This window comes from Pleurodeles waltl, chromosome 3_1 (genome assembly GCF_031143425.1).
Source record: "Pleurodeles waltl isolate 20211129_DDA chromosome 3_1, aPleWal1.hap1.20221129, whole genome shotgun sequence".
In the NCBI taxonomy this organism is placed as follows: Eukaryota; Metazoa; Chordata; class Amphibia; order Caudata; family Salamandridae; genus Pleurodeles; species Pleurodeles waltl.
This window is the reverse complement of record NC_090440.1, coordinates 1,466,908,476-1,466,933,865: the sequence shown is the minus strand read 5'-3', so window position 1 is coordinate 1,466,933,865 and position 25,390 is coordinate 1,466,908,476. Positions and strand designations below refer to the sequence as shown.

General features: G+C 42.6%; 1 protein-coding gene across 1 annotated transcript in view; it reads left to right on the top strand.

Annotated features, from left to right (window-relative positions):
• Positions 1 to 25,390, top strand: part of LCT (lactase) — a 364,432-nt gene that overhangs the window by 231,336 nt on the left and 107,706 nt on the right. Inside the window, exons 9-10 of the mRNA XM_069225073.1 lie at positions 15,914 to 16,182; positions 22,968 to 23,258. Of these exons, the coding sequence (XP_069081174.1) occupies positions 15,914 to 16,182; positions 22,968 to 23,258 (560 nt within the window). The remainder of the gene's footprint in view (positions 1 to 15,913; positions 16,183 to 22,967; positions 23,259 to 25,390) is intronic.

Here is a 25,390-nt window from a genome sequence, read left to right as displayed (position 1 = left end):
GCAAAAACAGAGTCCAGCACACAGTCAAAACATGGGAAGCAGAGGCAAAAAAGACTGAGGAGAAAGGGAAAGGCATACTTAGGGATTCTCAAATGCCTTCTATAGTCCCTCATCCAATTCAGTTTCCAAAATAGTTTATCTCTGAATAGCATATGCAGTAACACATTATTTTGTGATGCATCAGTGTTCCAGTCTCAGGCTCAGATAGTCCCTAATCAGTAGCAGAGCTTCACAAACATGTTTTATTGTCAATAGAACTGTAAATGCTATATCACCCAAGTAATGTACTTGCTCCTCCATGACAGGCAAAACCACTGAACAATCTAGCTCATCTTTCCTTCATTCATTCAAAGGAGAAAAAACCATTTTAGTGGATTTTGCAGCAAAAGGAATATAAACACCAGCCCATACAGCAAGTGTGGAATAGACACATGCCTCTTTTCAGAGCAGATTTTACTTTGCAATTTTCTGAGCCTCTAAAAGCATATCCTTGACTGCCATGTATTATCTCTGGAATAGATTTAATAACATTACAACAAGAAGCACCTAATCCAATAAACCCACCTCCACATCACAACTGATTGTAATTAAGCACAAAGTTTAAGTAAGGCTTGTCTTTTTTTCAAGGTCCTTCAACTCTCTTTGAATAACAGAACTCATAAAGTGACTTATAAGCAATTGAGAGCTTGCTTGTTAAATATTCATCACCTACTGGTGAATCTAAAGCTGGAGAAACACTTACATTAACACTTATGTGCTTCAAAATCAGTTTAATGGTCTCTATGTGCATACATCTAGATTTATTATCTCCTTCATTCTCACACTTTAGATCAAGGATTGATCGGTTAGAGAAAAATCTCTTCCCCTCTCTCTGGCTGCGCCATCTGCTCTTCACTATTTCTGAGGAAGATTATGGCACTAAGATGACAGAGAGAGGCATTGGTGGGTAGCATGAACAAAGCCATCATTAGGAGTGAGATCTTCTCCATCTTGTCTTTGTCATATTTTGATATATTTTTGGGCATTTTTAGCAAAATGTAACAAACAACAAAAACATCTTACTTGCCAGTGCTGCTGCCTATATGTTCATCTGCACCTGGAATGGAAAAAATAGAAGCGATCTGTCTTCCATATCCGAATACGTATCTCCTTGTGTGCATTTTCCTGCTGTTAAAGAGTGAAATAAGAAAGAGTAGATCTGCCGAAGAGACAGAACCACAGTTCTCCTCAAGTTGATGTCCTCATTGACTGGGAGACTTCCAGACTGTGGAGATATCTAGACCATGGCCTAGCAGAACTTTTCTAAATTATTTTATGAAAATGAAACCATTATACTCTCAAGAAGTATAAATGTAACAACAAGGAGTACCCATTGGTTCTTCCTGTGTACTCTGTCTGAGAGTAGGGGTAAAGGAACCAGAAAAGTCCTAAGGAGATCAAAATCACAAGGTGTGAGCTTTTCTACAGACTGGAATGAAGAAGAAGAAGCCTGAAAAATTGATGAATAGAGTGAGGAAGCAAGATGTTGATAAAATAGTACTTTTCACACTGAACAAATGTGTGTTTGGAATTGACATAGAAATAGATGCCATTGCAATTTGCCAAAGCTATTCTAAATCCACTTATCATTAAGGTGAATCACAGATATATGAATGTTCATGTTACAAAGTGCAGTTTATGTAAGCTTTGCCAGGAATGGCCTCTTGGCCAGTCTTTGAGTTCAGCTGCAGAACACATTTAGGCCCTCATTAAGGCAATGGCGGTAAAAACTGCCAACCGCTTCAGCGACGGCCGCCAAAAGACCGTTGCCACGGCTACCAGCCACCTGCGGTATTATGACCACAGCTGGAGTTCCACAAGAAGAATGGTGGAAATCTGGCTGTGGCCATGCCGGCGGATGGCGGTAGAGTGGCGCTGCTGCCACCAGCAGCGCCCCGCCAGTAGACCTTCACCAGCCATATTATGACCCATAATAAGGCCTGGCAGTGTTCTGCTGGTGGGTGCTGCTGGTGGCAGCAGTGCCCCGTCCCGTCTCCTGCTGGACGACCTGCTGCACACAGGTAAGTCGGGTCTCCGACAGGGGAGGGGGGTGAGGGTGTTGTGTGTATTTGTGTGTGTGTGCGCGGGGTTGTGTGTGAATGTTTGTGTGTGCGTGGCTGATGGGGTGTGTGTTGCGTGTTGAATGCATTTGTGCATGTATGGAGGTGTGAGTGTGTGTATGTTGTGTTACGTGAATGTGTGTCTGCGTGTATGTATGAAAGTGTGTGCGGATGTGTATGTGAATGGATGTATGCATGCGTGGATGCATGTGGGAATGGGTGTGTGTCTGCGCATGTGTGTGTGTGAAGGGGGTGTGTGAATGTAGGGGGTTGGTGGGGCTTTGGAGAGGTAGGGGGCAAACTGGAGGGGGAGACCCTTATCAGTGATATGGAAGGAATTCCCTCTCAATGATAGTCCCTACCACCATGGTTTTCGTGGCATTAAGAAAACCACGAAAAACATGGCGGTAGGCGGGGTCATAATTCCGCAAGCGGAACAGTGACGGCCGCCGGGCTGAAGATGGATATCTCCAGTCTGGGGGCTGTTACCGCCGTGGCGGTCGGAGTGGTACATTAGCAGGTTGGCTTCAGCCAACCCGCCAATGTCATATTATGGCGGTAAGTACTGCCAGCCTGTTGGCAGTACTTACCGCCATATTATCGCCGACCGCCGGGGTTGTAATGGCTCCCTTAATCATTCAATGACATTTAGGATGTAATCTTAAAAGTCCACAAAGCTCAATTAGGTTTAAAACAAAACTTGATTGCACTGGTAGCTATAGTGCTTATATAAAGAAGATCACGTTCATCAAGAAGAGCTGCTAAGCAAACATAATGGGTTGATATCAAAAGTATCAGAAGTTCACTTAGAATTTTAAATAGAGATCTATAAAAGATAACTGAAAGAGTTTATACAGTTTTTGGTGACTACTCGCAGCATGACAAAGGACCACATCCCGGGGATGAGCAATCAAACATAATTTTCGACCTAATGAACTGTGAGATTTCATCCACACTAGAGTGTCCTAGAGAAAGGTCAAGGTTCTCTCTTGACACTCTATTTCAACAAGTTCAAACTGTTGAGCGAGGTGTCAGGGTTTATGTGCAAGATTAAAATACAAGTTTTCTTCATGAAAACCAACACACCTGATGAAAACAGAGGAGACACTGGACTGCGTAACAAGTCCAAGTTTGTACCCCTTACCTCGACCATCCCGGTAGAGGTTCTGACATTTGAAAAGACAGTGCTAAAGGACATTGACAATCTCAACATGAAAGATAAAAAAAACTTTCAAAATATGTCAAGGTAGGAGAGGCAGGCTCTCAAACAGGCTCTCAAACAGCTCTAACAGAACCAAATGATAACTATCAAACCTGCTGATTAAAGGAGAGGGCTTGTTCTTCAGAATTCCACAGATTACAAGGCAGAGTGCTTATGACTATCATGGGGACACAGAACTATCAAGTGCTCAATTCTGACTCCACTGTGATCAGTGAGATAAAAAGGATGGTAGAGGAAGCAAGTGGGAACCTTTAGGTGTCCAAAGGGGAGACCAATTTTTTGGTTAACACCAGCCTCACAATACCCTACATCTATACCCTCCTAAAGGTGCAGAAAAATTATACACTGCCCTGGGAGGACCCATTGTGATGGACATTGGGTTTGCAAATTTTTATGTCCACTCACTTATAAAAAGGATACAAAAGATGTCCTTGCACTGTTAAAAGACCTCGCTTTCAATCCAGAAAAAGACCTACTTATCCTGGACATTGAAAGCCTTTATACTTGTCTGCCCCACGATGAGACACTGGCGGTACTGGAAGGGCGGTACGGGATGAGATCTTGCTGCAAAGCAATTGGGATTACATTACCCTATGACATTTTGTCCTATCTTGAGTTAGCCTTAACTAAAAATGACTTCGAATTTGAGGACACCCTATACTTCCAGACACACGAGACCAGCATGGATAGTACCATTGCACCGGATGCAGCTGACCTTTATGTCCACAATTTGGAAACAAGTAAAATCCTGATACCTGATAACCCCTGCGTCATCCATATTAAGACCTGAAAGCATTAAATAGAAGGTTTCTTAACCATCTGGGAAAGGGGGGGGGCGAGAAACAGTGGCTGATTTTCTTATTTGGGTGAACCACCAAAACAAGTACTTAACATTCACCCATTCCATCTCCCCTAAGAGCATGGTTCTCCTAGACCTCAAAGGCGTTGCAGATCAGGGAGGGCTGCAGACCACTACACACTTTAAGCCTACGTCCAAAAGCAACCTACTGCGTTTTGATAGTTTTCACCTATGCCCTCCATGGGAGAGTCTTCTGTACTGCCAGTTCCTGAGATTGCAAAGGAACTGTAGTAACACCGCTGATTATAAATCACAGGCAGAGGCCCCCCTCTGAAATTGAGACACAGACACTACCCACATCCCATCATTGCTAAAGCTAACAAAAGGACCTACAACAAAAACAGGGACGCACTTTTAGAACCACCTGTCAGGAATCAGGAACACCCACCCCTAATCTGCATAACCACCTACTGCATAGCCACTGGTGCAGTTAGAAAATTTGTCAACAAACACTGGGGGGTACAAAGTGCAGGTGCATTGAAGCTTGACACAACATTTTTTTTCAAATAAAAGGGCACCAATCCCCAGACAATATCTAGTTCACACGCACCTTAAGACACAACCACAACTCTGCCAGTGTACCTTATGCGGTCTACCTTAGCCTACTGTGCACTGCCTCTGTGGGTCATGCAGTGTCTGTAACTTGACAAAAGTAACAAACGACCTAGATCTGGATCTGCCATCCAAATGGGAATTACGTAGTCGATTTGCAACTGAAAGAGAGTAGTTTACATGCTTACATGCCCCTGTGACTCTGTTACATTGGCATGACCTGTAGAATGGTGAAACCAGAATCTGTGAACCTTGAACACCCTCATACAACAAATGATTTGAACTGGTTTATTTTGGAACAATTTGAGAATAGTATCAACTTAGAGAGTATCCTCTTTGAAAGTGAACAGCCCTGGATGTATAGACTACAGACACATAAGATGGGTCTCAATGATGAGATACCATGGAGTCCTTTAGCTAGCAGGACCAATAGTTTTTTTTCTCCACCTCAGATAATCAGCAGTGCCACTCGAGACCATAAGTATTCTGCACATCAACATTTTTGTTCATTATCAAACTTTTGTTGTTGATGTTTCTCCATTATTTCACCCACTAAATTTTAAGCTTTTAAGAAATCTCATCCGTTTTTATTTGTGCACTTCTAACATTTTAAGGCCCATATTTATACTTTTTAGCACCGCAATTGTATTTTGTCAGTTTGCGCCGCTTTTGTGTCAAAAAATGACGCAAGTGCGGTGCAAAAAAAGTATAAATATAGGCCTAAATGTTTTCACATTTTAAGTGTTTTAAGCATTTTATATACCTTTCAGACTCTTGAATAACTGCATTTTTTTAGTTTTTAATTAATGCCTCTAGCAGTATACAACATTATGGCTGGCCCGCCCAGTTTCATCCTGGGCAGCCATCTTTTGAGGTGTGCAGTCTAGTGTTTCCACTGGCTTTCTCCAGGAAGATGGTTTGGACCGTTCAGGGAATGCAAGTTTGTATTTAATTCTTTCTCAGTCCTGAAATCAATAATGTGCAGGCTTCGGAGGTGGTAAACAGGGCTTGGACTGAGTGAGGACCCATGATGGCATGAGTACATAGCCATTTATCTGAGTCAGCTGTGATATAGTACCAACAATACCAACTATGGCAAACTATTTCTCCCTACACTGTGCGACTACTGGGCACTCTTTCCTATGGAGATCCATTTGGGGTATCAGGGGTCCATTAAATAACTAGGTGTTTAATTTAGCTATCCATGGCCTCACTGTACACACTGGGGCTTATTTACAAGCCCTTTGCGTTTGCTGGCGCGTCACTGCTAGTGATGGTTCGGTGGCGCACACTACTGAGCCATATCCACAAGGCTGCTTAAAGCCGCCCAGCGTGGCTTTTCATAGCCTTGTAGATATGGAGTGAGGCAATGCAGCGCAAGTTGCATTGGCTCACAGTGTGATAGGGAGGCGTTCCAGGGATGTTACCATGGGTGTTCCCACATAAGACCCATGGCATTTGACATATTCCCAGATTTACAATATGCTGTAAACCTGGGAATCCATCAAAAGCCTACGGCTCCCCAGGGGAGGTGTAAGAGAGATGGACCAGGGAGAAATAACATTATTTCTCCTTGTTTTTTCTTATTATTATATATGCTGCATTCTGCAGCGCACATAGTAAGAGGAAATCACCTCCATTGATTATTTTTCTACAGGAAGGTATCCTTTCCTTCACAAAAACAATCATACCTCCAATGCAAACACCCCTGCACCATGGTGCAAAGGTGCCTGCGTTGGCGGATGGCAGGCAATTGTGCACCAGGGCTGTGAAAGAGGACATGAAGGCGCCATAATTTATAGATATGGCACATTCCTACCCTTTTCTTTTGATGCAGGGCAGCGCTGCAAGAAGGCTTGTGGTGCTGCCCTGCCCCAATAAAATATTTTAATTATGCCACACAGTGCCTTTCTATTTTTTACAGTTACACAGATTGTACCAGAATCATGTTTTGGACGAAACTGATAGTCCCCCACTGTGACTAAATGTATTTAATATCCTCAGGTGGACCCGCTTCTAAAAAAGGTTATTACAGTAGTTTACTGTGTATAATTGTGGCATGGTATGAATGATTAAATAAATAACCAGCCATGCTTTCCCAAAAGAGTATTAATAGGGACATACAGATCCTGACGAAGCCACTTGATTGGGATACATGGCAGAAACTAGTTGATCATACTTAAGGGCCAAGGAGTGATAGTAACTCCAACTAGCCTGTTTTCCCCAGTTTGTAACCTTGCCAGATGGACCCATGAAGAAATACTGAATTGGGCACCATATAGACAATTATAAAAATTACCTCCTATAGATCCCACACCCTTTTTCCTTAAAAAGTGCTCCCGTGTAAGGAAAGAGGCCACAGCATATCCTGACCCCCTGAGAGTCAAGACAAACTTGATTATGAAGCATGTCACTGGATAACATTCAGTGAATGAGAGTTCCTTGAAGAAATAGGTCTTACCCCTATATCTGGATGACCCACCATAGATGACTAGAGATTGACTCTTTCTTGTTTGTGATAGTTTTTGACTCACACTGTAGAGAAGCAGATTGCAAGTCATTAGAAGCCCCATTTGTTTTTGATTTTGAACCTTCTAGTTTTTTTAATCTCCGCTGTGAGTAAGTCTCCCTAATGACTTCTCACTCACTGTAAATTTATGTTTAGAAAGGTGTTGGGCTGTAATCACCTTTGCTGTCCTTTTAAAATAAGGTCTCTTTCTCCCCAGCTGGAATAAGAGCCTCTGCACTGCTTATGTAAGAACACTTGCACACGTATGTACACACTTATGCAGTTTCATTAACAAAGACTGTTGTCTGACTCAACGTGGCATCTGCACACAGGTAGCAATGTGGCAGATGGGACCCAAATCATTAGTTATGGCTTGTTTCAGCCTAATACTTAAATTGGGAATCCAAAAAGAAATGTCCCCTTTCTTTTTGGCTGAAATGTAAAATCTGACATGTTTAACTGTTAGTACTCTAATATGTGCTCCAATGTTGATTTTCTTAGTAATGTATGAGGGAAAGTCTTAGGGGCATATTTATCCTCTGCTTGCACCGAATGTGCGTCAAAATTTTTGACGCACATTCGGCGCAAACCCTGCCCCATATTTATACTTTGACGCCCTAACCCGCGGACGTCAAAATCCCACCATGTGCGTCATTTCTTGGAAGGGGGAACCTGCCTTGCGTTAATTATATGCAAGGTAGGCGTTCCCTTCCAAAAAATGACTTTAAGGCCTGAGCGCCTTATTGATACTCTGGCGTCATTTTGACGCACAGGAGGGGGTGGGCCTTAAAAAACGGCGCCCAGTCTGATGGGCGCCGTTTTTTAACGCCTGGGTCAGGGTAGGCGTTAAGGGACCTGTGGGCTCAGAAGGAGCAGAGAGGTGCCCTCCCCTGCCCCCAGGGACACCCCCTGCCACCATGGCCCACCCCAGAAGGACACCCAAGGATGGAGGGACCCATCCCAGGGAAGGAAAGGTAAGTTCTGGTATTTTTTTTTAAATGGCATAGGGGGGCCAGATTTGGGCCCCCCTACATGCCACTATGCCCAATGACCATGCCCAGGGGACAGAAGTCCCCTGGGCATGGCCATTGGGCAAGGGGGCATGACTCCTGTCTTTGCTATGACAGGAGTCATGTCAATGGAGGTTGGGCGTCAAAATAAATGGCACAAGTCTGGTGTGAGGCCTGATTTTTGCCTCAGACCTGACTTGCACCATTTTTTGACGAACAACCCCCATTTTCCCATACGTCGGCGCTGCCTGGTGTGAGTCATTTGTTTTGACGCAGACCAGTCCCCAGCGCCGGCTAACGTCATTCCATAAATAAGGCGCCCGCATGGCGCGTTGGAATGGCGTTAGCCGGCGGTAACATTTTTTACGCACAACTGCGTTGGCGTAGTTGTGCATCAAAAAGTATAAATATGGCCCTTAATTTTATTAAAGGCACAGAGGCGAGTATTATGCTGTCTCTTAACTTGCTTTACTAATTAGCAGCAGTCAAGAACATGAAATAACTACATATCCTATGAGGCCCAGGAACAACAGGCCAATGAGAATAAAGAACAGCAGAGTAAAATACACTATTCAGTAATGAGGAACAGCCTATTATACCTAACTTGACTGCAAGCAGCCCTCTTTTCATGTGCAAGAAGTCATGAATACGTAGAAAACATTGGAAAAATGGAACATACATCAGCAAAAGCTAACAAAACGGAAAAGTGTCCTGAAAAAAGCTACAGGAAGTAGAGCTGCCTTCAAAAAAGGAGCAGGGCAGGATGGAGGTGTCGTCAGAGGAGGAAGTAAGGAGGAAACAGCCTTGGAAAGCAGGAATCTTTCATGTGGTTGTAGAAGCTGGTGCAGCAGAAACTGTTAGTGCAGGAAAAATACAGAATTAATACAGTGTTGGGGAAGGATAGTACTCGCCTCCATGTATTTAATAAAATTAAGACTTTTCATCATAATTACTAGGAAAATCTACATTTCATAGCTAGACCAGAGGCTCATATTATGTTGTTTAAAGCATATAAACTGCTATAGAAGATGCAGTAATAACAAGTTTAAAATAGAAGGTTCAGAAGGTTGCATCATTAAACCAATCAGCAGATCTCAGAAAGTCCTCTAATCAGGAACCCACCTTAAAGGCTTTGGAAGCCATAGCTCCCCGACAGGAATGAGCTCCAAATATGAACATGTCGATACCAGCAAGGGACACAATCCATTTGATCCAATCGGCAAGGGTAGGAGGAGAAAATGGTCTGAAAGCTTTCAAAAGGAAACAAGAAGTTGGGTATGAGAGAACGTTCTGGGATGTGCTGTTGATTGTTCATAAACTTTAAGGCAGTTGCCCACACATAAATTGGGTTGCTTGGGAAAATAAGGATAAAAAATAGAAGTCAAAATATATTTTGTATGTTTCTTAATATCGATAAGAATACCTGTGGGAGTGAAGTGTCTAAAGCTTTAACACCAGACAATTCTTTTAATGAGATTAAACATAACAACATAGTCAACTTGGCGGAGAGCATTTTTAGAGAAAGAGAACTTCTGTCCAGCCAGGAAATGAACAATTGTAAAACCAGATTAACATCCCATAATTCACTGTATTTTGGAAACAGGAGGGTTAGAAAATTGTATTCCCTTTGGAAGGCGACATATGAGTGGGTGTTCTTCAAATGGTTTTCCATTGATGAATGGATGGAAATTGCAGAATAATAAAAGTTTACGGTACAATATATCTTACTTGCGCTTGCCTGTGAAGCTAGGAAGTTAGCAATAAAAGAGATGTCTGTTAAAAAGGGTTTAACAGATCTAACGTTTTTTGTGGCAGATTTGAGCCAAAACCCTGTTGATCATGATGAACGGAGGAAAGGCATAATTGAGGGAGGGTTTGGGACCAGTCCTGGAGGAAAGCATCTGTAGCTAATGCTAAGGGATCTGGATGCCAAATGAAATAATGGGGAAGATGGGAGTTCAGTCAGGAAGCACAGTGGTCTATTTGGAAAGGACCCCATTTGTGAACCAGCATATTGAAGAATGAAGATGTAGTCTCCAATCGCTAAGATAATGAGAATGCCAATCTGCTACAGAACTGAGGTTGCCTGGTAAGTATTCTGCACGAACAGAAAGTGTGTGAAGAAGGCAAAATTCCCAGAAACATTTTGCTAGATCCGTGAGGGGTTTTGACTTGGTGCCGCCCAGGTGATTTATGTAACGAACCACTGTAAGACTGTTTCTCCAAAGCAGGATGAAACTCTGTTTTTCGTAAAACTCTTTATTGCAAAGGAACCGCCAAGCATCTTTAAACAATTGATGTACATGAGGCCTCTCTAGAGACCATGTACCTCCAGTCGATATTTGACCACACCGGGTGCACCAACCTTTCATTGATAGTGATTCTAATGCAAGGTCTGGGGCTGAAGTGAAGATGGTTCTTCCATTCCAAGCATCTAAATGGTCTTGCCACCATTGAAGCGCTAGTCTGAACTCCTGATCTAAAAGAACGGAGTCGGAATAAGCAAGACCTTTGCGGAGATGGCAAATCTTTAGTCTCTAGAGAACTTGATAATGTAACGGTACCAGGAATATGGCCTGAATCGATGAGGAAAGCAGACCGACAATCCTTGCAATAGATCTGAGGGAGATGAATGAAAGACTCAGAGTATGACAAATTTCTGCTTTTATTGTATAAACTTTGTATGGGGTAAATGAAGAGTTGCGTCTATGGAATTTATGAGGAAACCGTGAAACTCCATGAGTTGGGCCGGAATAAGTACTAACTTCTATTTGCTGATAAGAAAATCTAGATCTGATAGTAGAGAGCATGTGATTTGAATTTGAGAATGAAGATTTTGTAAATTTTGACACATAATAAGAATGTAATCTAGATAGATAATTGATCTTATTCCTTGGAACCTGAGAAAGAAACAACAGGTTTTATCTGTTTGATAAAACACCAAGGTGCAGAGGAGAGTCTGAAGGTAAGAGAGAAAAACTGATACGTTTTTACCTGCCATTGAAATTGAAGAAACCTTCTGCGATCGGGGTTTGTAGGTATAATAAGATAGGCATCTTGAAGGTCTAAACGAACCATCCAATCGAATTGAAGTAGAGCATCTCGGAGATGAAGAATGGTTTCCATTTTGAAATGGTGATAAACGATAAACTGATTGAAGTGTTTGTGGTTTATGACCTTTTCTCCCACTTCCTACTAGGCAAGGTCCCCAGACCATCTAAACCACTGGGTCCATAGTCACCAGGAGGCCATTCGGGGCTGCCCACACCAGTCCTCCTCCACCCAGAAGGGGCTTCAGACCTCCTAGAGTCCACTTTCCACACCTGTGCATGGGCCTGAGGCAAGAGCAGGCACCCGCAAGTGGTGAGGCTCTGTCACAGCCCCTGGTACGCCACACATTTAGATTCACCATACCTAAGCCACAGCTCTTCCCACCAGGCCTCAATGGCGTCTCCACAGCAGCCTCAATAGGAGATGAAGCCCGACCACAGCCTCTCGATTGCTGCTCCCTCACAGGGCTGCAGCGAACGGGCATGGCACAGCCAATCAAGCTGCAACACCAGCACTGATCCCCCATCTCTGGTGCACGACAAGGCACAAGCGTACATTCAGGGCTGCCACAGCTCCTCCTGCTAGACCTCTAGGGCGTCTTCACTCTGGTCTCGATGGGCGGCGAGGCCTGACCGCAGCCTCCTGTCTGCCACTTCCTACCAGAGCTGTTACACACGAGCTGTGGCACAGCCCACCAGGTTGCAACAGCTCTGCCGATCTCCTGTCTCTTTTGAGTGGCAAGGCCCAACTTTAGCCTATAGCTTGTCGCTCCTGCAGGACCGTTGCAAGTGCACTGTAGCTCTGACCGACAGGCTGCAACCATACACTAGAGGGGCCAAAAGCAGGAGGGTTCAGCCCACAGGCGGTCACCCAAGGGGCTAAGGGGGTCGCACATAGTTTACAGCTCGTCGGTGGGAGATATGTGTCTCTGCTGGCTCAGGATGTGAGCACACCAGCCACCTACAACAAAGGGTTATACCAGCAGGGGAAGCAGAAGGCTGTGCAGCTCCTGAAGCTGCCTCTGTTGATGTGTGCATTACCCCCAGGAGAAGGCAGGAGCTACTACACCGATGCCTTTGGAACACCAAACACTTTCCAGAAGAAAAAAAATGTTTACTGCAGGGCAAGGGTGCCTCAGAAAAGCATTATAGAATGTGTTTGGGACTGACTAGATGTCTGGTATGCCCGCACAAGAGCCTCCTCCCACATATTTTCAAATTGTAACTCTCTAAGCCACATGTGTCCTTCTATTCATGATCCAGGAGAAGTTGTCTACAGATTTGACTGTCCTTCTGGCTGACTCTTGGGTGTGCCCTAACAGTAAATGGTTTTATTACATTTGAACATTTATGGTCGTGAGGCAATCTGGTCTGGTGGTAGAATTGAGGTTTTCACTGAAATTTTCATTGTTTGAGATGGAATGGATTTTAAAGCCCACAGAAATGACTTCTTGTTTTGTATATGTGCATCTTTTTGGTAGCGTTCTGCACTGTTTGTTGTTGGTGAAATATTTTTAATACACTGTTAGAAAGCCAATAGGACTAAATTTTGATAATTGCATACCACATGTTTTTATGTACGTATATGGAATTATTGTGGTTTTAGGGATAGGGGTCTGCTGGTGCACAACCCTTTAAAAGTACTTCAGAAGTATGAGGTATTTTTCACATTTATGAGATTCCTTTTACTTCTGTTTGCCAACCTCTTGAATGCTGCTCAGAGTAAAGCCTTTTACCTTCTCTTTTTACTGCCACAGAGTACTTCTCCGGCAAAAGTCTGACTGGAATTTGGTGTCCAGGAGCAAGAACTGGTACAAGAGGGGGCCTTTCTCACATATGCCTCACTGTTAAGACAGGCAGTGCCAAACACACTGAAGGCCCTGATTTGGAAAGAAATTGGTCTTAACACGTCCCAGTTTTCAAACAAGTGGTCAGAGAGAATTACAACGACAATTCAGCACATGCAGACTGAGCATCTCTGGCAAAAAAACTTACCACACAAACCCTTTAAGCAACTACTGAATACACAAATTAAGCAGCTATCTTAGAGCAATGCGAAAGCTAAATTTAACACATGTTCTTATGCATGGATGATAATCAGCACTTATAAGGTGCTGGCAGGTTTGCCATATATGGCTGCCTTATTAAAAATCATCTAAAAATAAAAGTGCTCCATGCTAGACTTCGCCTGCTTCCTTCTCGCAATGCAGCTCCAAAATGGGCTATGCCCTCAAACTACGAGAGAAGCAGGCTAGGTGCGTACTTTCGGGAGATCTTTCTACATGTCCTTTGCACATGCGGCACTTTGCTCGCTCGGCATAAACTTTATCTCAAAAACATCTTAAACGCCAATGGCATTAGAACCTGAAGCCACACAATTCTGTTTTGTCTAAAGGGGCTGACACCTCAATATATGGCATGCTCTGCAAAATGTATAATAAAAGCCATCTGCCTGCTTAAGCAGGTGTCAAACAACCAAGAAGGTAGATTGAACTCAACAGCCCAGTAATGTCCAAACCATATCTGCCACCTGGCTCTTGGTTATTTACCATACCATATGACAAACATGCACTGTACTTTAATCCGTCATTGGCATTTCACTCTTCTTTGCTGCTAGGCTCCTGAACGGGTTTATCAATGCAGAACGTTCAGTTTTGTCAGGGTCCTGTGGTGGTTAATTTCCTTTCCAGCCTGCTAACCCTTGCAAGGACAAATATTGCAACATATGCACTTTGCTGGTGTTACAGATCCCCTGCTTTCTAATCTACTTTGGGTCTTTTAAACCTTTTATTTATTACTCTAGTACATTTGCCTTTTTAGTTTTTGGCGTGTAGGACATTTAATGAATTGTCTGTGCTCTATTTTTATCTTCGCTTTGTTTCTAAATTGCAATGGTTTTTATTATTTGCGCAAATAAATAAACATAAGACATATTTTCTTACTTCTGTAATCTTTCCTCAGTGTGCATCCCCTGTATTCTGTGAGTCCCTTTAGATGGTGTTCCCATTCTTTTTCCAGCCTGCCATTTTATATATATATATATATGTAATTTTGTGTGTAATGTTTGTGTGCATTAAAATACTTTTCGTTTGTAAAAGAACCAGCACTAACAGGTATTGCTTTCATGACTGTCATTTGTAGGTGTTACATGTCCCTGTTCTGTGTTTCTAGCACACAGCTCCTCCTTGAGTACACCCTAGGCTGCTCTGCCTTGCTATCCTGACAGTCAAGTGCTAAAATAACTACTTGGCTCCCAGTTTGGGGGTCTGCAGGATGGGGGACCCAGAACACCAGAATTGAAAGATCATGGTTCTCACAACCAGGGCCAGTAACTCTGATTGCCCTGGGACCCTCCTACCCAGATTTCTCACATACAGCATCTAGTGCTGTAAAATATACTTTAGCTTGATATAATAGAGAACAGTAAAAGGCAATTTTGCTTTATTGGCACCGAAGGCACAAAGTATACCCTGGAATCTTCTTAATGTCACATTTATTGGCAGCCTTACAGGTTCACCTATAAACAATGGTCAAAGACTTTGAGTTATCATCACTGTCATCCTTAGAGAAATGTAGCTTTTCTTGGCTGATACATGGAATTATTTAATTTCCAATAGATACATGAAGGTTTCATGAAGGGCAGTGCTTTAAATGGGCCGGTACTGTCCGGTACTGAGTACCGGCACTTTTTTATTTTGAGAGGGATAGTACCGGCATATCTCAAGAAAAACGTAATTCTTTTAATTGGAGAGTACCGGCACTTCTCAGAAACAAGCAGGTACTCTGGCACAGAGTACCTGCACTTTATTTTTTCCATTTCAAGCACTGATGAAGGGTAGAGGGTTGTTCACAATTAACGGTGATGCTGTATTATTTTACCTCAGGAAATCCCTTCAGGCACAAAAACTATTCGGACCACAAAGGAGGCATCCATGCATCTAGGCGCAAGGGTGCCTGCATTGGCACTTGGCAGCCAGAAGTGCACCACGCTATGAGTCAGCAGAACTCCTTAGTAGGTGGGGCACAATTACACTCTCTCCCTTCCACGCAATGTAGCAGAGCAGCTTCCCTTGTTGGTTGCCTTGTGTGAAATGTTAGTAAATATACCCCGCATGCTTTTATTGTACTGGAAAATAATGTATGATAAAATAAGTTATTGATAAGCAGTTATGACATACAATATGTTTTTGCATTATGAGTGGACAAACTGATCCGTAAGAAGAAGTGTTCAAATATATTACAATGTTTTGTTGCTCAGCATTCGTGTTTTTAATTTACTGAAACAAAGTCTCAAAGTATTTTTTTTTTCAGTTACCAAACAACCGACCTGATGCACAGAGACCCAGTGGCGTAGCGTTGGTTGTCAGCACCCGGGGCAAGGCAAGTAATTTGCGCCCCCTAACCCGTGGATTTTAGCACTCGAGCCCCCCCCCCAGATGTTGCGCCTGGTGCTGCCGGCCCCCCCCTGCACCCCACACGCTACGCCACTGCAGAGACCTCTTCCCTTATTAGTCCACTCCCCCTTTAAAGACACCTGCCTTTGGTTACTCTCTTGAAGCAGTGACAGAAGTAATGTGTGGTTAACATGACAGATATTCTCTGATCTTTTCAGCCCGCAATGTGGATGGCGTCAACCTTCAAGGATACACAGCCTGGTCGCTGATGGATAACTTTGAATGGATCTTTGGATACAGTTTAAGGTTTGGGCTGCATCATGTGGACTTTTCAAATCCCAGCCGACCAAGAACTCCCAAGCGTTCTGCAATATACTATGCAGAGGTGATCAAGAACAATGGCATTCCAATGCAGAAAGAAGATGAATTTTTGTATGGGGAGTTTCCCAAAAACTTTTCATGGAGCGCAGCGTCCGCCTCTTACCAGGTTAGAATTGAGAAATGTGGTTGTGACATGCATGTCAACGCCTTATTCTATTCAATCTCATTATATTACACCCGTTCTGATGTGAGAATTAGCATAATATAAGCATGATATTATAAGCAAGTTCTGATGCCACAGTACCCTATACAGCACTATTTTTGTTTCTCTCAGACCCAGACTAGTGAGGGGAACATGCAAAATGGCGATTATTTTGACACTTCCTCTATACAAAATAAACGTTTTTACCCACAACCCAGCCAGCTACAATGCCTTATATGGCTATTGCTATGAGGAGATAATAATTGCTACTCTTGTTCATATAACTTCTAGTACACCACCTTCCAGTTTTCACAATGATGGTTGACAAAGCCATGGAATATTATTTTTTGCTTTGTGGAATTACGCATTAGGGAGCATGGGTTATGTACTCACTATAATAAAATAGGCGCAGCTTCAATTAATACCAAGTAGGCACGATCTGCAGCAGAATGGGCATTGAATCTGAATAGGGCACCTAGAAAATTGAGAGAAGTATACTTGACCCGCACACTAAGTCCTCAACTATAAATTAACATTGTCACGTACAATAATAATATGTGGGATTGTGTCAAGATGGGCTTTGCTAGCACTGTGGAGAGCCAAGCACTTGTTTAATGCACCTTCAGTGCGTAAAGTGAATTCACTTAACACAATGGGCCATATTTACAAGCTCTGTGTGCCGCTGGTGTGTCACTTTTTGTGACGCACTGGCGACGCATAGTGCAGACCCATATATACAAGGCCTCACACTGCCACTTTGCATGACATTTTATGGCCTTGCAGATATGGTGTAAGGCAATGCAGCTCAAGTCTCTGTGTCATCTTACACTGCATCAGGGAGGCATATTATGGGCACTTCCGTGGGTATTTCCATGCACCACCCATGGTTTTTGATGCATTCCCAGATTTAAAAAAATCTGTAAAACTTAGAATGCATCAGGGCACCAGGGCAGCTGCAACAAGAAGACATATATTTATTTCTCCTCATAGATTCCTCTCTCCATGTGATCTGCATTCTGTAGCACACGTAGATAGAGCAAAATGCCTCTCTGGATTGTTTTTGTGCAGGAAGGGGTACCCTCCTGCACAAAAACAATCCGGCTGACAATTCTTTTTGCCGCTAGGCAGGAATTTGTGCTCCAGTGCAAGGGGAAAGGACATAAATACACTGTATCTTGTAAATACCATAGACTTAGAGGTATTGATATGTAGGCCCGATGTCTCACCAAATATATACATGATTTGCAATATTTTAGGCCCAATGGAGTCGGGCCTGGTAAGAAAAAAAGAGGACATCATCTGCGTACAGTGCAGTGCTATTGTAGAGTCCCTCCCCCCATGCAAAGCCATTCACCTCATCCAGCCTCACCCTTACCACCAAGGGCTCCATGGCAAGAGCAAGCAGGAGAAGGGCAAGGAGGCAACCATGCTGTGTCCCTCGCTGTATGGAGAATGTGTCCAAACTGGCACACCCACCTGCACAGATGCTGTTAAATCTATATGTAGCAGTTTAAGGCAGGAAAGTAACCCCAGACCGAAGTTCAGACATTGGAGGAGAGTGAACACATTTTCCCAACTCCCAGAGTAAAATGTGTTGACAATGTCGGCCAGTAGAATTGCTGCTTGTTCCTCCAGCCTATCAGCCAGTGCCAGAGCTTTATATACACGCCGGATGTTATAATGGGTCACCCGATGGAGCATAAAACCGGCCTGGTCCAGATGTACCAGATCTAGGATATGTTGTATTTGGCTATTTGCTAGCGCTTTGGCCAAGATCTTGACATCCAGGTTGAGTAAGGAGATTGGGTGATACGATGAATGGTCATCCACCGGCTGGCTTGGCTTGAGGAAAACCACGATCTCCATGTCACCGTTTTTCAATGGCCCAGGAGGCAATTCATTGCCACATTCCATACTTAAGGCAGGTCACCTGAGGTCTATCAGTCCACAACCCCTTCACACCTAAGAGCTCATAGGGGGAAGGGGGGCATGCTCCAGGTGACACGCCCTAAGGCCATGCTACACCAGGGATCCTCTGCGGCACTGGGCATATTGTGTATTGTGGGTCCCAGGCTGTGCCTCAAACTGGACCAATGGCAACTGTCCACAGACCCTGGCCCATCCGGCTGTGAATTCCAATACACCCCCTGTGTTCCAGAGGGCTATGACAGGGAAGGCGACTCCCAGCACTGCAGCCCACCTCTCCTGCCAGGCCTTACTACACTCATTGTCTCCAAGAGTCCACCACTTCCTCACCTCCACATTGTCCATAGTCATCTGGGAAAAGTCCTGGGAGCCTCCCGACCATGCACGGCTCCCTCTGCCCTCGTACGTCAACTCTGGCCCTCCTGATCGCAGCGCGGGCCCCACCTCGGCAACAGAGCATCCGCCAATGCCAGGGCACCTTCAAGCCTCAGGGGGCCGGGCCGGGAGCTGACACATTTCGTGCCAATTGGGGCCCCCTGGGAGGGAAAGGGACCACCAAGTCCTTACAGAACACTGTAACAAATTGTCAACACAGGTGTTCTTTTAAATAATGCACCTGCGTTACTATGAATAAATTCCTCTGAGAGAATATGTCAAACAACAATAAAGCAACACTAGAAGCAATAGGGGGCCATAGTCCATACTTTATAAACAAGAGTGCGTACTCAGGAGGGGTGAGCAAATTGTGGACGATACAGCAGAATCCACGGGCAGTAATTCACAAACAGGCCAGGGGTAGCAGAAGTGACATCACACGCTGCCTTGATACACAATGACAGTACACGGTTGACCCAATGTACCACGCTTTGGCTTGCAGCAAACTTAAACTTTTCCCTGGTGGGAAGTATAAGGGGCGAGGAAACTGTGGTAGAGAAACAAAGCTTTTACATTGCATTCATTTCCCTGTGGGTATCAAGGGCAGTGCCAGAGAGCATGCCAAGGTTGAAGCTGCATGCTTGACAAACCCCTAAATGACGTCCATGGACAAATCACGTTACTCTTCGAACCACAAAATTTTGTTCTTCTTTAGGAAAGTAAGCGAAGAACAGCAATATTAAACTTTTTACTATCAACAACAACAACGATGAATTGGTCTATTGGTAGTGCATAGCGTTGTTTTCACGCAGTTGATGCATGGCTCAAAAGAAGCATTCAGTGGAAGAATTGGATTTGTCTAATCCTTTCGAGGCTCTGCTACAACGAGGGCCCTTGGTTTTATGGAGTTTATTTTGTTCTCATTTTCGTCTGTATTTATCCATATTTATTTTTGGCTATTTTTCTCTGCATTTACCCATAGTTATTTCAGTTTTTGTGAAAAAATAGAGCTGAAAGTAGTACATTTCCACATGTATTTAACCAATAAATATGCACTCATGCTTAAATGCCTAACAGGTTTCAATGAAATTAACACACAAAGATGATAAATCAATGCACTTATATGAGAACATGAACGTGTGCAAATCTAGTGCTATTGAAGCCTTTTTACTAAAACGTCTTTTTTTTCCCCTTGACCTGTCAATTTGCACTGCGATTGCCCTGGCAGTCTTGATTGACAGCATTTAGAATCACTCAAAAACAACACAACTTCCGTTTTTATATATATTTTAAAATAAATAGAGGAAGAAAATAGATTGTTTCCTGTCTATATTTATCTGTACAAATTTGTAAAAATGGAAAACAGGGATCCTTAATATAACATAAAAGTACAACACACCAAGGGCACGGTGATTTGTGGTCATTATAATCAAACGTTTTCAAAGAAGGAGTGGCACGATGGCTCCTAAAATAACAGATTTGACTTTGGTCGTTTTTTGCTGTATAGTCCATCAAAATCCAACGCATACAAATGATTCAGACATAATTCCCATTCCTACCTCTTTTCTCTGTAATCTGCTGCAGACTCAGAAGGAACAAAACATTTCCAAATGTGCATTAATGTTTCCCTTTCTGACCTTATGTGTCAGATCCCAAGTCTTACCTCAACTCAATGCCCTTATTATTCCTACCCTTCCCTTTCACAACCCACTTTCTGGCACAGGGTCCTTTGCCATCAACTTCACCTTCCCTTCTACCTGGCCTGTTCCTTAAGTCTTCCTCCATTCAACATAATACTATGTTCTCTCACTACTTTCCTTCAGGTTTTGGTAATGTAATGTTGTGGCCTAGATATCGTCAGACAAAAAATCTAGTCCAAAACATTGTTTATAAAATCATCACGCCAAGGGAGTTAAAAACTGAAAATATACATCAAATGGAGTAATGATTTGTGCACAATATTCAGTCCACGATATTTATGTCAGGCGATATTTGTGTTATCAATATTCAAGCCATGATATTTAGGTCAGACACATTTTTTTTATATTCTGACATACAGCTCCCTTACTGCTTCAGGAAGGACTTGGTGGGAGCTGAGGTAACGTCAGTGGGTTGATGCATCACTCTCTGGAGTATTGGAGACTGTTGGAACACTTCAATAGCATGTGTGTTAGGTCACTCCCATTAGGTGTCTCCAAACAACTACTACGGGAAGGAGATGAGGAAACAAGCTCATCCTGATGATGTGCAATGTTTCTTCTATTCTTAAAGTTACAGTTTTAGCTCAAGTTCTGACTAGGTGTTCAGCACAATGTCATAGAATCTGATCATCATTACTGAGATGAATTCACTTGTCAGTGCATCATGAAGGCAGACAAGATAAACTGAGAACATATCTCTGTTTAAATATCCAACACGATTATTAGCAAATTTTAATTTTAAACATTTATGGTCTTGTTAACGCGTCCTTATATGTTAATGTATACACATTAGGACTCGTTTTAGGCCAATGAATCTTGTGACCCAGTGGTGAGATACCGTAGGACGAGATAACTGATCAATATGTCAAGCAATATATCAATAATGTCATCAATATTTACCACCACAATGTACTTTACTTTAGATAAAGACATGAATTAAATTATCGGCGCAACCATGACCTTTCAGCCATGAATAACCACACCTTTGATAGAATTTCATGAATTTGATTCCCTATTGATTACAATCTACGAGCAGAAGAGTTAATTTTAATACTAGGAAGCATAAGAGCATAGTCACGATATGGCAACTGTGATAAGATTTCATTAATGCAAGAATTACAAACATAAGAACATAGCACGGCGTGAACATAGATTAGAATACAGTGAATATCATATATGTCTCCGTTCAGCATAGAGTAACGTCATTCATTTGTCTATTTGCGTCAGTTGAAGTAGACTCCTGTCCTAACCACTAATTAGCATCAGCCTGTTGGGCTTCATGCAAAAACAATTTAGAACACCAATTTAGAAAAGATCTAACTAAGGCCTCTATCAAAATGAGCAATAGGTACCTAGAAAGGAAAAGCAAACAGACAAATTACAAATTGCATTGTCATAATTACCCTCCAAGGATCAGGTCAGCACACAGGATCAGTCTTCGTCTTCAGGACATCAGTCAAAACACCGTCAGTCTAAACTCATCTAAAGGACAGGGGACACTTCCCTCATAAAGAGGAGAAGTGTAAAAGGCAGTCTATGGGTGAGGATGGTTTATTAAGTCTCAAAGTCATCAAACAGAGTGACAGAGTTTCTGGATAAAATCAATAGCATTCCCTACCTAGTTCTCTCGATCCTTCTGTGACATGGGTTTTTATCCCTTTTTCGTAATACCTTCCCCCAAAATTCTATTGGACATTTACTATACCCCACTATCTTTAACCTATCAAATTATACATTAGGTAATTCTAATTGTCACCCAACGATAATTCATAACATTTTGATTGGTCTTCATAATTGACGTCTTCGGAGGTAGCACATCCGGGGGTTATTTCATCACTTGGCACGTTTCCTCGGGTCATGAGCTCCTTTGTCCATGGTTTAAAAGTCCTTGTACATTACATTGATCTACTTTTGTTTCAACTTTGGGTATAAACTCAGAGTAAAAAGCAGCAAGCATGCAGATGAGAACAGAATTGCACTGATACATTAGAATGAAGAAAAGAACATTTGCAGGGTCATGGCCCTTTGCGAGTCAGCACACTGGAAAACAGAAAAATGCTTTTAATATGAGGGTCAGGCAGCTAAAACCCACAGCTCACACTAACTTAAGGTCTATAATATTTTAAACGCTAATATAAGCTTGATTAACCATAGCATAAACAATTTTACTCATTATTGTCATTAATTTGCATATACATTAGTAGCCACACACATTATAGTCATAATTCAGATGCACGTTTAAGCAAAATCACTATTATTGTCGTTTCTATGTAGCATTGTTAAGCATTGATATAAGCATTTCATTTTAGTATATGTACTATTTAAACTACGCTCTCTCAGTCTGATTAAGAGTTTGGTGGATGGGGTTACTCCGTCCCAAACGTGACAGATATCCCTTCCGCCGTATTACAATTCCATTTTATGCTATGGAGATCATAATACGGCAGATGGGATATCCGTCACATTTGTGATGGAGTAATCCCTTCACCAGACTCTAGATCAGGCCCATAATTGCCAGCTTCCCTACATTGCATTTCCAGTATGTAATTTGCACACTTAAAACATTTTTGTATATTCTGAACAGGCAAAATCAAGGTAACTCCCTCCCGCGAGCTCAGATGCTACAGTTTTCCCTGTGATTGCTAAAATTCTGTAAAAGTCAAAGAAAGCTGAATGTGATGACTAAATAATTAGAAAACACAATTTCAGGTTAGAAGAATACATATTTCATGTTTTTATTTGTTTTAGATTGAAGGGGCCTGGAGGGATGACAACAAAGGGCTTAGTATTTGGGACCAGTTTGCCCACTCTCGTTTGAGAGTTGAAAATAGCGAAAACGGAGATGTTGCTTGTAACAGTTACTATCAGTTCGAACAAGATGTTGCAAACCTGAAGAACCTCAAGGTGACGCACTATCGTTTTTCCATCGCTTGGACAAGGGTTATGCCAGATGGTACATTAAACTCTGTGAATGAAGCCGGATTGGACTATTACAGCCGCCTTATTAATGCTCTGCTTACAGCCAATATCAAACCTCAGGTAGATGCCATTCATTAACAATGTTACTAACACAGGTGCCTGGTAACATATTCCAAGACATTGGGGAATTGGGGACACACTAAAGATGTTTGGGGCATACCTTCTGCCTTCTCTAGTAGGGGTGTGCCGTATTACTGTGGTGTGCAATGATAAAATGAGATCTACTGCATTGTACATGCTTTTACCAAATCTGTCCCTCCCAGGTGATATTCTGGGGCTATGATGTATCTCGAAGACTGAGATGATTTTACTTTCTAATTTCTTTCTTGTTCTTATGAAACCTGTTTAAAGTACACAAAATGTTTTATATGATGCTTCACATTGTGCCTATGTTTTCTTTTTAAGCTCTATAGATAACATATATGACTAAAAAAGGGTCTTGAAGCATTCAGAAAGATTTTGATTTTCCGGAACCTCTCTTTAGAGAGTCTGACTCTGCAAATACTCCCTATCCAGTACCATCTTTTTTCTGGTACCTCAAGCTTACTTTTTGGATTATAGTGCACCTTGGATGTATTTCATTCAAATATGGATGAGGCAGGCATGGTGCAAGAGTTCCTCTAGATGTTTTAGTTCAATTGCTAGGACATCAGAAAGTAAAACCAGTAAATGCAGGGATTATCTCCTACCTTCAGCACTAGAAAGCAGTAAGTAGCTCTCTTAAGATTGTCGGGAATTTACCTCCCAAATGTCATTCAACGTTAAAAACTATGGGGCATATTTACAGGGGGTGTTACGTCACTCTTCCACCATGCAGCATGGTGCAAGAGCAATGTAAGCCCATTATGTGATTTATTAAGCCACGCAAGGTCACCTTGCATGGTGGTGAGTGGTTTTCATAGAGCTGGAGAAAAGCAACACAGCACAAACCGCTGTGTTTCATTACTCTGCCCCGTGAAGGCATTTTTGACCCAGCCCCAGATTTACCAGAAGTGGAAGACATTGGAATGTGCCAAAATGCCACACCTTTCCACGAAAGGCGTAACACAGAGAGCTATCTTTATTTCTCCTCGTCTTTTCCAGTTTCAGTGTGTGCTGCTTTCTGCAGCACTCACAGAAAGCGGAACATGCCTAAAGGGATTATTTATGTGCAGGAAGGTGTCACTGTCTGCACATAAACAATCCTCCTTACTAAGCAGGCACCTTTGCGCCTTGACGGAAGGGTTCCTGCGTTGGTGGTAGGCAGCCAGAACAGCACCAGCGCAGGGAGAAAAGCAGGAATATATGCGTATTCTTTTAAATACGGTGCATTCCAGCACTTCCCATGTCACTCAGCGCAGCAAGGTGACTTGTTGCACTGCACTGTGTTACATTCTTATAAATATGCCCCTAAAAGTGTGGATTAGGATTTAGGGCACCATATTCCGCTGGGTAAAACGTTCCTCAGAGGCAGGAGTTAATACTTCAAACTGAACTGCAAAGGTCCTTTTCTAGTCTTAACAAATATGGTGTAGCCAGGTCTTGAACTCTAACCTCCACTGCTTATGGTCATCAAGGAAAACTGATTGCAATTTCAAATGTATGAACATATCACGTAACTACTGTCACATGTGAGAGGAAAGTCAGGACCAAAGATGTCACCTTGGCATAGTTCATTCAATCCTTTGATACAGATTTTCAAGCATTGATGACAGTAAGCTGGCTTGCTCTAAATATATCAAAGATGATTTGGACCCTACCATACCGCCATTCCTAATGTTCATTAACGATATTTGAACCACAAATAAATAAAGGAATAGAGGCCTGCAAATCTATAAAGTTTCTTCTTGCAGCATCCTCGTAAATGAACAATGCAATACTCATGCCCTTAGTTGATTTTATTACAACATGAATATTACAGCGACTTCCATATTGTATTATCAGCTACGGTGGAATACATGTTACTATGGGCCAGATGTATCATCATGGCCCTTTGCGAGTCAGAAATAGCGATTTTTAAGAAATCGCTATTTCCGACTCGCAAAGTGCCATGCATTACATTTGCGATTCGGTAATAGCGATTTCTTAAAAATCGCAAATGCTATTACCGAATCGCAAATTGCGATACTGGCCCCATTCGCAGCTATGGGCCTGTTGGCCCATATCTGCAAATTTTTTGCATTTCCAAAATTGCGATTTCTAAACCAGAAATC